Here is a 12,256-nt window from a genome sequence, read left to right as displayed (position 1 = left end):
AAATTAAGATGGATGTAAACCTTCACCTTGTAAAATAGCCCATTTAATTTAAAATAGAAATGCAAGGCAAAACATTGATTTGTGTGTGTGTGTATACACTATATTACCAAAAGTATTGGGACGCCTGCCTTTACACACACATGAACTATAATGGCATCCCAGTCTTAGTCTGTAAGGTTCAATATTGAGTTGGCCCACCCTCTGCAGCTATAACAGCTTCAACTCTTCTGGGAAGGCCGTCCACAAGGTTTAGGAGTGTGTCTATGGGAATGTTTGACCATTCTTCCAGAAGAGCATTTGTGAGGTCAGGCCCTGATGTTGGACGAGAAGGCCTGCCTCGCAGTCTCCGCTCTAATTCATCCCAAAGGTGTTCTATCGGGTTGAGGTCAGGACTCTGTGCAGGCCAGTCAAGTTCCTCCACCCCAAACTTGCTCATCCATGTCTTTATAAACCGTGCTTTGTGCACTGGTCCAAATCATTTGGTGGAGGGGGGATTATGGTGTGGGGTTGTTTTTCAGGGGTTGGGCCTGGCCCCTTAGTTCCAACATGACTGCGCACCAGTGCACAAATCAAGGTCCATAAAGACATGGACTTAGCAAGGGTGGTGGAAAATTTACTTCAAGTGCAATAATTATACATTATAATCATAGCTAAAACAAATATAATTAAGTGTAACAATCTAAAAAATAAAAATCCCAAAGTGATATAATAATGTGAATCTCCCAACTAAAAAGTTGTTGCACTAGAAGGTAATTTGTATTGCAATTATCTGTAAAAGGGTTTCCGCCATCCCTGCAAAGGCAGCATTGATGGGCACTGATAGGCAGCACTGATTGACACTGATAGATGGCACTGATAGACACGGTTAGGCGGCACTGATGGGCACTGATATGCAGCACTGATGGGCTCTGATTGGTAGTACTTATAGGCACTGATAGGCAGCACTGATGGACACTAATTGGCAGCACTGATGGACACTGGCACTGATAGGCAGCATTGATGGGCACTGACTGGCAGCACTGATGGTCAGCACTGATAAGCGGCACTGATATGCAGCACTGATGGTCACTGATATGCAGCACTGATGGTCACTGATATGCAGCACTGATGGGCTCTGATTGGCAGCACTAATGGGCTCTGATTGGCAGCACTGATAGGCAGCACTGATGGGCACTGATAGGCAGCACTGATGGGCATTGATTGGCAGCACTGTTGGGCATTGATTGGCAGCACTGATGGGCATTGGCAGTATTGATTGGCACTGATAGGCAGCATTGGTTGGCACTGATTGGTAGCATTGGTTGGTACTACTAGGCAGCACTGATTGGCAGTGATTGCCAGCACTGATGGGCATTGATTGACACTGATAGGCAGAATTGGTTGGCACTGATAAGCAGCACTGATAGGCAGCATTGATTGGCCCTGGCTGGCACTGATAGACAGCAATGCAGCATTTGTTGGCACTGATAAGCAGCACTGATAGGCAGCATTGGTTGGCACTGATATGCAGCACTGATTGGCACTGGTTGGCACTAATAGGCAGCAATGCAGCATTGGTTGGCACTGATAAGCAGCACTGGCACTTATAGACAGTGTTATATTATTTTGGTGGTATTTGATCATCTCTGTGGTTTTTATTTTTTGCGTTATAAACAAAAATAGAGCGTCAATTTTGAAAAAAAATGAATATTATTAACTTTTTGCTATAATAAATATCCCCCAAAAATATATAAAAAGTTTTTTTTTCCTCAGTTTAGGCCGATACGTATTCTTCGACATATTTTTCGTAAAAAAAAAAGCAATTACATTTATTGATTGGTTTGCGCAAAAGTTATAGCGTCTACAAAATAGGGGATAGTTTTAAGACATTTTTATTAATATTTTTTTTACTAGTAATGACGGCGATCTGCCATTTTTATCGGTACTGCGACATTATGGCGGACACTTCGGACACTTTTGACACAATTTTGGAACCATTGGCATTTTTATAGCGATCAGTGCTATAAAAATGCATTGATTACTGTAAAAATGTCACTGGCAGGGAGGGGGTTAACACTAGGGGGCGATCAAGGGGTTAATTATGTTCCCTCATTGTGTTCTTTTTTTTTTTTTTTTTTGACCACCTCAGCTTTTACCAAATTCTAGAGACCAGCTCATGATTTGATGCTTCTTACGTCTCGGTTTGTGGTTTGCATCATGTGTGGTATAATTTCTGTGCTCCCCCTTTTTTTTTTTTTGTTGTTTTGTACTCTTTAAATTGTTCATAAACCTAACCATTTCTATAGCGGCCACCCACTGGGACAGTGAGGTCATGACCCCTTTCCGTCCCCCCTCCTCCCAGCTTGAGTGGTCGAGCCGATTGCCATATGGCCAGCTTTCGATTTTTTTTTTTTTTTTCCCCTTTTTTACTAACACCCCCCCTCCCCCTCATGGCTCCCAGGAATCTCCTAACTTTTCCCCCAAATAGAGGGGAAAACTCAAAAGTTCATCCTGACTCTCTCAGCATAACTCCATGTTTTTTTGTATTCCTTCCATTTTTCCCATTTTTCCTTATATTCGCCTGTTGTCTCTAGATGTCCATCCTTTAACTCTTCAAGCCTATACGTTTCCTCCACTTCGTCTATCCAATTCCAGACGTGTGGGCTTTCCGTCTCCTGCCACTTTTTGGGTATGAGTCTCTTAGCTGCATTTAGAAGATGTGGGAGTAGAGACTGCTTATATTTTTTTACCCCCTCTTGGCTGCAATGAAAGAGCACGACCCAGGGGTCCTTCTTTAACTCTTCGCCCGTAATAGCTTTAATTTGACTCAGAATTATGTCCCAATAGGTTTGAATTTTTGGGCATAACCACCAAAGATGGGCCATTGTGCCTCTTTCTAAGCAGCCCCGCCAACACTCTGCGGTCTGATCTGCTTTAAATTTGTTAGCTTTATCCGGGGTGATGTACCACCCTGAAATACACTTATAATTTGTTTCGGCAGTTCGTGTGTCGATTGCAGATGAATGTGTTAGGTGCATGATCCTTTTATAAGTATTTGTCCCTCTTGTGATTCCTAACTCTCTTTCCCATTTATCTATGAAGGGTGCTTCGCTCCGAGAGCCTATCTTTACCAATATCCCGTATAATTTAGTGATAGTGCCCTTTGAGTTCTGTGTTTTGCAAATCTTTTCAAGTGGAGTTAGCTCCGCCTCCGTCCGTAATGGGCGGGGGAGGTGCCGAACAAAGTGGTGCAGCTGGGAATAATGCCACCTATCCAGATTCCAATAATCCGTTTTGGATCTCAGATCTTCATAGGTCCTTATCTCTCCATCTTTAATGATATCTCCTAAGTGAACAGTGTCATCCTTAATCCAATTCCCTCCAATTTTATTTTCCCCTGGTGCAAAATAAGGATTTTCTTTTAAATTCATTAGTGGGGAGTTAAATTTCCCTTCTAATTGTGTCTGGGTCCTATCCCACATTTTTAAAGTGTCCCGTGTTAAATCGTGTATTTTGTGATCTAGTGCTCTATGTTGTGCGGGAATCCAAATAATATTTTTCAAATGTTTGCTTGTTAGTGCTTTCTCAATTTGCACCCACCTTTTGTCAGTCCTATCCCGTGCCCATTCAACTGCCCGTGATAGTACCGCCGCCTTATAATAGCTTTTGATATCCGGAACTGCCAGGCCGCCAAATGACTTACCCTGCTTTAGGGTGGAAAGAGATATTCTATGCTTCTTATTTTTCCAGACATAGTTTAATAACAAGGCATTAAGGATTCTCAAAAATTGCTGGGGGAGGACTATAGGAACTAATGAAAATTTATAAAGAATTTTTGGGACTACCACCATCTTCAGCATATTGATGCGTCCGATCCATGATATAGGTTTATTAACCGTTCTTTTTAATTCGCTCTTGATCTCATTTAAAAGGGGGACATAATTTATTTTATACATCTTCTGCTCTGTGTTAGCCAATTTAATACCTAGGTACTTTAGTTCTTTGGTCCATGGGAACGCGCAGATTTCCTTAACACGGCATACCTCCTTTTTATTTAAATTAATATTCAAAATTTCTGATTTGGTTACGTTGATTTTAAAGTTTGAAATGGCGCCATATTGTTGCAAAACTCTAGTGAGCTTGGGGATCGACTTGGCCGGGTTGGTTAAATAGAACAAAATATCGTCGGCAAAAGCCGATAATTTATGTTCCTCCCCTTCCACTCTCACTCCATTTATGTCGGGGTCGTTACGAATAGTGGCCAATAGAGGCTCTAAAGACAAAATGAAGAGGAGGGGAGACAAGGGGCACCCTTGTCTTGTCCCATTTTTCATCTCGAAGGGCTCAGATAGCGTAGCATTAATTTTAATTTTTGCAGTGGGATGATAGTAAAGTGTTTTAATCCACCGGGCCATCCTGTTTCCTAATCCCATGGCATTAAGCGTCTCCATCATGAGCCCCCAGTCTACCCTGTCAAAAGCTTTTTCAGCATCAACTGACAGGAATAGTCCTGGGGGCTCATTCTGCCTTACGGTCTGTAGCAGAAGGATTGCCCTAAGACTATTATCTTTGCCCTCTCTGTTGGGCACAAAACCTACCTGATCGGGGTGTACCAAGGAGTGCATGACCCCTTTTAGGCGCCCCGCAAGAATTTTCGCAAAAAGCTTAATGTCTGTATTTAACAGAGAGATAGGTCTGTATCCCGAACAGAGAGAGCTATCTTTGCCTTCTTTCAAGATTATTGTAACCACCGCCGCTATAGCTTCCCTGCTAGTTTCAAATTCAGACCCCAGCCCATTGAAGTATTTACACAGCCTCGGTATCAAAATGTTGCTATATCTCTTGTAGTACAGGTTGGAGAACCCGTCCGGCCCCGGGCTCTTTCCGCCTGGGGTGTTATTTAGGGCTCATTGTGTTCTAACTGAAGGGGGGATGGGACTGACTAGGGGAAATGACAGATCGCTGTTCATACATTGTATGAACATACGATCAGTCATTTCTCCCCCTGAAAGAATCGGGAGCTGTGTGTTTACACACACAGCTCCCGGTTCCATTCTGTCATGAGCGATCGCAGGTGCCCGGCGGGGATCGCGCCCGCTGGGCACTCGCATCAGCACCAGGAGCGAGAAGGGGGCGCGCTCGCAACCCTAGTGGCCGCAAAGCTAAATCACGTTATATTACGTGAGCCGACCTGCCATGGGCGTCCGCTGAAATTTTTTCAGGGGGGGGGGCGCTGCGGCAGCGGCGATACACAGTCACATTTAACCCTTTGTTCGACTGCTAGCGGGGGTTAAAATGTAAAAACACCCCACTGCATCTTTTATATCTCTTTGTCACTACTGTGTACCCCCTCTCCACAACTGCACCTCTGGACCCCTTTACATTACACAGCACCCTGCACCACTGGACCCCTTTACATTGCACAGCACCCCACAGATCTGGACCCCTTTACATTACACAGCACCCTGCATCACTGGCCCCCTTTACATTACACAGCACCCTGCACCACTGGACCCCTTTACATTGCACAGCACCCCACAGATCTGGACCCCTTTACATTACACAGCACCCTGCATCACTGGCCCCCTTTACATTACACAGCACCCTGCATCACTGGCCCCCTTTACATTACACAGCACCCTGCACCACTGGACCCCTTTACATTGCACAGCACCCCACAGATCTGGACCTCTTTACATTACACAGCACCCTGCATCACTGGCCCCCTTTACATTACACAGCACCCTGCACCACTGGACCCCTTTACATTACACAGCACCCCACAGATCTGGACCTCTTAACATTACACAGCACCCTGCATCACTGGCCCCCTTTACATTACACATCACCCTGCATCACTGGACCCCTTTACATTACACAGCACCCTGCACCACTGGACCCCTTTACATTAAACAGCACCCCACATATCTGGACCTCTTTACATTACAAAGCACCCTGCATCACTGGCCCCCTTTACATTACACAGCACCCTACATCACTGGACCCCTTTACATTACACAGCACCCTGCATCACTGGACCCCTTTACATTACACAGCACCCTGCACCTCTGGACCCCTTTACATTACACAGCACCCTGCACCTCTGGACCCCTTTACATTACACAGCACCCTGCATCACTGGACCCCTTTACATTACACAGCATCCTGCACCACTGGACCCCTTTACATTACACAGCACCCTGCACCTCTGGACCCCTTTACATTACACAGCACCCTGCACCTCTGGACCCCTTTACATTACACAGCACCCTGCACCTCTGGACCCCTTAACATTACACAGCACCCTGCATCACTGGACCCCTTTACATTACACAGCACCCTGCACCACTGGACCCCTTTACATTACACAGCACCCTGCATCACTGGCCCCCTTTACATTACACAGCACCCTGCATCACTGGACCCTTTTACATTACACAGCACCCCACAGATATGTCTGATTATGTCTCCACTCCACTGGGAAAAAATGTAATCAATCAGCTAAGACATCACCGATGTGCTGATTTTCCTTTGGACTATATCGAACAAAGGCCCTCTGCCATTAATTTAATACATATAGGTAGATGGCGCAAGATTAAAAGAGCACAGTCAATAATAAAAAACACATCATAAGGTCCATGTCAATAACATTAAAATGAATGAATAAAAAGTCCAATAAAAGTCCAATATACACTAGCGGCAGCAAATTCCTGAAGCAGAAGCAGACTCTGAAAGATATGTACAAACAAGAAGGAAAATGCGCCAAACTAAGTGCAGTAAGTAGGAATTTAATTCAAATAATTTTGTACACAGTAAAATGGTTACTCACAAAACCAGTGGCTGCCCGGAGTCCCCACGTCACTTCCGGTCGTACGGCGATACGCTGCGTTCCACGCTGGAACGCACGCCGCTTTGAAACAGCATCCACGGCTCCTGGATTCCCTGTGATCCCCCAAAGGCTCCCTAACACCTCTGACCTCTAATTCCATCTTCCATGGGACCAGGATATGAGACCAGCCTGTTGTGAGCCCCTGTAGCTGTTGATGACACGCTGTGACACCGGACCAGCCGTTTTCCCTATCATGCCCATGTTACCACTGGTTTTGTGAGTAACCATTTTACTGTGTACAAAATTATTTGAATTAAATTCCTACTTACTGCACTTAGTTTGGCGCATTTTCCTTCTTGTTTGTACACCTCTGCCATTAATTGCATCACTTATTACAAGTCAAATGTATCCTTTGTTATTAAAAGTTTGAAGAAACTTACTTTCATCAGAAAGTTGACAATATTGCCTCCTTTAATATCCAAAACATTCCCAAGTAATGGAAGAGGTGTTGGTCCAGGTGGAAGGTGCCCACGTCTCCAAAATGTCTTTACACCTAAATACAAGAAGAGAATGGAGAGCAGGAAAGCCAAAATCAGCGTTCTATCAGCTGCTAAATCCATGTCGGTTTTGAAAAGTCAGAGAGTTCTTTGCATGTCTGATGCGTTCCAGATCTATAATTGTAGTCAGCTTTATCCAATTATACAGATCACATCATATTAAAGGTTGCGCAAACATTTTGGACATGTTGCTACATGGCTGGAATGACAAAATATCACCCCAAAAAAATAGTGTCTGTATTGTAGGTATCAAAAAGTAGGTCATGCATGTATGAAAGGAGTGCATGCATGCGTGTTTTAATAATTTAGTAATAATGATTTGTAAAGGTAAATAGCATGTTGCAAAGTGCTATTGCTCCAGAGTTTAGTAAATGAGGTAAAGCTTCACTTTTCAAAGAATATCCAATTACGTGCAAGGAGAATTAAAAAAAAATACCTTTTGCTTGCACATGATTGGATGATGGAAGTCAGCAGAGCTTCTGCTCATTTACTAAGCTCTGGAACAGCTGTATTTGCAGAGTTCAACGGCACTCTGCAAAGCACACAGGCTATTTGCCTTTAGTAAATCAACCCCATGGTGTTTGTCCTTGTCAAACCCAACATCTTGCAAAGAGATTGATTTAAGTATTGGAATATCTTGTAGGAAAGATACATTTAGCATGTACAAGTAAATATGCATACTTTTATTATTACACTGAGGGTACGTTTCAGCACATGATGAATTGCATAAAAAAAGCTACACACGGTTGCAAAAATGTTCCTTCATTCAGCATGTTGCTAGTCAATATATGGGAAACCAATAGCCATTCTGAACCTACTCATCGCACTTACTAACCCTATGATCTAATTCTATCCTTATTCACTGTCTTAGCTTAACCTGCCTGGCGGTCTTCCCGAGTCTGACTCGGGGTTAGATTTTCCTGCTGCGAGCGGAAACCCCGAGTCAGACTCGGGCTTGCCTCGCTAGATCCACAGGCACAAGTTACTTACCTTGTCCTGGATCCAGCGATGTCACCGCGCTGTGTGAGCGATCGGGACCTCGCACGATTCACACAGTGCCTCCGTGTGACGCCGATCTCCGTTCCCTGCGACGTTACGACGCACGGGGACGGAGATCGGCGCCAAATTCAAAAAAGTAAACAAACACCTTACATACAGTATACTGTAATCTTATAGATTACAGTACTGTATGTAAAAAAAACACACCCCCCTTGTCCCTAGTGGTCTGTCCTGTGTCATGCATGTCATTTTATATAATAAAAACGTTTCTTTCTCCCTGCAAACTGTAGATTGTCCATAGCAACCAAAAGTGTCCCTTTATGTCAAAAATAGTTTTAGATCAGCTAAAAAACAGCGATAATAAATTATAATCACTTGCAGAATTGTGCGATAGCGATTTGTGGGGAAATTCGTCATAAAAAAAAAAAATAATGACAGCGACAATTCTGCAACTGAGCAAATTTCAGTGATTTTGATTTGATTACATTATTGAATAATTTTTATTATAATTATATTATTATTTGTTATAATTATTTATAATTATTTATTATATTATAATTTATAATTTTGTTTTTAAAAAAATGTCATACCTGGGATGCCTATTAGAATCTTGTTTGGTCAGATTTAAGTGAGTTATTTCTAAAAATTACAGACCTACAATATAAAACGCCAAATTTCCTTGCAAATAATGGTACCGCTTTTAGCATGTTTTTTCTGACAGAATCATACCGCCAGGGAGGTTAAAGGGGTGGTTCACCCTAAAAACTACTTTTTTTTATTACACTGGCCCCCCACATTACAATACGATTAAGGCTATTATTATTTTTTTGATGCTGTACATACCTTTGTACAGCATATTCACCCGTGGCTTCGGGTTGCGAGTCCCGCGGGAGTGGGCGTTCCTAACATGTCTGTGATTGACGTTTTGACCAAAAACGAGCTCCCCCCGTCGCGTAAGCCGTGTCACGGTTGGCGAAAGGAGCCGAACGGCGAGTCGGCGCTATACTGCGCATGCGCATCACCGTTCGGCTCCTTTCGCCAATCGTGACGCGGCTTACGCGACGGGGGGAGCTCGTTTTTGGTCAAAACGTCAATCACAGACATGTTAGGAACGCCCACTCCCGCGGGACTCGCAAGCCGGAAGCCACGGGTGAATATGCTGTACAAAGGTATGTACAGCATAAAAAAAAAAAATAATAGCCTTAATCGTATTGTAATGTGGGGGGCCAGTGTAATAAGAAAAAGTAGTTTTTAGGGTGAACCACCCCTTTAACCGCTCAGGGTCCACCCTATAGCAGTTTTACTGCTACAGGCTGGTAATTCTGTGCCAAATCACGTATACAGTGCCTTGAAAAAGTATTCATACCCCTTAAAAATGTTCACATTGTGTCATGTTACAACCAAAAACGTAAATGTATTTTAATGGGATTTTATGTGATGGACCAACACAAAGTGGCACATAATTGTGAAGTGAAAGGAAAATGATATGTAGCGCCTGTGTACTTTTTCGTACAGGTGCTATATTAAATTTAGTGGGGGAATGAGAGAGTTATGTTAAATTTGGCTGTTGCCAATTCTGGAATTGTCCTGTGGGTCAGTCTGTACTCCAGAGATGCTGTTTCATCTCTGGACGGCAGGTGGCGCCAGAGGGGTGCAGGCGGAGCCGCTTCTTCCCAGCAGCCAATTGGAGGAGTTTTCCCTAGCAGGGCATGCTGGGGAGGGGTATTTATGTGGCGGAGGCCGTAGTTCGGGGTTCTTCGCGGGTTCCTGGTTCCAGGTGCGGCACCCACCTTTAGGGTGTGCGCACATCACGGGCCCCACCACTATGGCCTACCAGGCCAGGGTCACATGCTACGCAGAGTTCCTGTCTCTGGGCTCTCATAGCCCGGAGCAACTGATGCTGCCAGGGGACCCCAGTCACTTACTGGGTTCCCACTTCTATTGAGAAGATCCCAAGCTGGGTGCTGTTCGGTGGGGGATCGGTCTGAGGAGAACCCAGAGGCAGGTGATCCAATAGGGCTTAAACGAACCACTGGGGATCTGGGTGACTGAACACTGTCAGGTTGCATTCAGACTGTCAGTCGGTGACTCCAAAGACATACTGGGAGGATTTGCTCTATCACTCAAACTTTCAAGCGCTAGGCCTGTGGTAGAGGTCTCACCTCACACCTTAATTCAATTAGAGCCAAGTCGGTGGCAGAGACTTGTTCCTTCCCAGAAGCTTTAAGTGACGCTCTGGCTGCCAGGCCTGTGAGAGAGGTCTGTCTGGGGCACTTTACCCACTCTGGCTAGAGTGGCGACGAGAAGAATGCAATTATAGGAGGCAGGACTGCTTTCTTTATCCATAGCCTGATTCTGCGAAGTTATTCTTCTTTCATCAACCTATACTGTTTACCTCAAGTTGACATGTTGGTCGTGTTTGACCAGAGAATAAGGGCCCTTTCACACGGGGCGATTCAGTAATGATCCGCCTACGTGTGTCTGTCAAGCTCAGCGGGGATCCTCCGTAAAATCCCCGCTGAGCCGTCGGCTGACAGGGCGGTCCCCGCACAATGTGCAGGGACCGCCCTGTCTTTTCTCCGCTCTCCCCTATGGGGGGATCGGATGAACACAGACCGTATGTTCCGTGTTCACCCGATCCGGGGCTGAGTCAAGGGCTGAGTCTCTTTTGCCTCCCCCAGGCTTCTAGAATTGCTGGAGAGTTCTAGAACTTAGAGGGTAGAGAAGCAGAGATGATGCCTAAATATTTAGGGAGTCTCCTCCAATCCTTGGTTGGGGATGGGCCAGAAGGTGGAGAGATGACCTGTAAATATTCTGGAGCCTGGCCATGTGGGAGCAGAGTCTAGGGTCCAGTCACCTGGAGGGGGACGCTATGCTGGGATGTTTCTGCCACTGGGCAGAAGGAAGGGGCCAAAAGAGAGAAAGAACAGCCGCAGAAGCCTTACACCCTTTCAGCCTCAGCTAGGCTTAGCTGAGCCATCCTGGGAACCATAGGCAACCTTTCCATCAGGAGGCCTGTTCAGCAGTCACATGTGCATTAGGATTCACCTAAGGGACTGAGTAAGTAGCTTCAACTACTACACCCCAGAGCCTGATAGAGGAGAAGCAGCAACATGCAATACTCAGCTAGCTTTCCACAAAGGGACATCTTACAGCCATTCAAAGCCAGTACAGCTACCCTATACCTCTTGTTTGAGAAATCTAGGGAGCAGCCTGGTGCCTTGGCATTTTCTACGGAGAGGAGGCACCTATATTCAGTGTTGGGAATCCTTTCTCTACCAGTTGAACTGACCCAGAGACAGTTTCAAGTTCTCAAGTTGCTTTCAAGTTATAGTTCTGGGTATCCCATTCCCATATCTTCCATCACCTATCCAAGTTCATCCCCTAGTAAACCAAAAAACAAAACCAACAGCTGCTAGTAATTGAGCTAACACGAAGATAGCGGCGGCCAGCCCTGAAGGAGAAGGCACCGGAGAGCGAGCGGGAGAAGAAGAAGCGGAAGAGAACCAGACGGCGGTGAAAACCGACACCCCCCCCCCGCCGAAGACGTTGAAGAAACCCCCCCTCGTAAAAGAGCTAAAGAAGAGAGGGGGGGCCCCGGAGCTGACTAATAAATTACTTTAAAAACCCTGTTCCGTGTTTTTTTTTCTTTTACACTTTGCCTCCAGGTGAATGGGTAGGGGTACGATGTACCCCATATTCATTCACCTAGGGTGGGGGGCCGGTATCTGGGGGCCCCCTTATTAAAGGGGGCTCCCAGATTCCGATAAGCCCCCCGTCCCCGACAACCAACGGCCAGGGATGTCGGGAAGAGGCCCTGTCCTTATCAACATGGGGACAGGGTGCTCTGGGGTGGGGGGCCGCAGTGTGCCCCCCTGCCCCAGAGCACTCA

General features: G+C 45.3%; 1 protein-coding gene across 2 annotated transcripts in view; it reads right to left on the bottom strand.

The window, feature by feature from the left end:
- LOC120913358 (cytochrome P450 2G1-like) overlaps window positions 1-7,660 on the bottom strand; it is a 68,618-nt gene extending 60,958 nt beyond the window's left edge. Inside the window, exon 1 of one of the 2 annotated variants that reach the window (XM_040323235.1) lies at window positions 7,249-7,660. In XM_040323235.1, coding sequence (XP_040179169.1) covers window positions 7,249-7,428 — 180 coding nt within the window. In that variant the 5' untranslated portion in view covers window positions 7,429-7,660. The remainder of the gene's footprint in view (window positions 1-7,248) is intronic. The other variant, XM_040323234.1, reaches the window with a different exon arrangement.
- Window positions 7,661-12,256: the final 4,596 nt, after the last annotated feature.

The sequence above is a fragment of the Rana temporaria genome, chromosome 9, assembly GCF_905171775.1.
Source record: "Rana temporaria chromosome 9, aRanTem1.1, whole genome shotgun sequence".
In the NCBI taxonomy this organism is placed as follows: Eukaryota; Metazoa; Chordata; class Amphibia; order Anura; family Ranidae; genus Rana; species Rana temporaria.
Note: the sequence above shows the minus strand (reverse complement) of the source record. Positions and strands in the feature narration are given on the sequence as shown.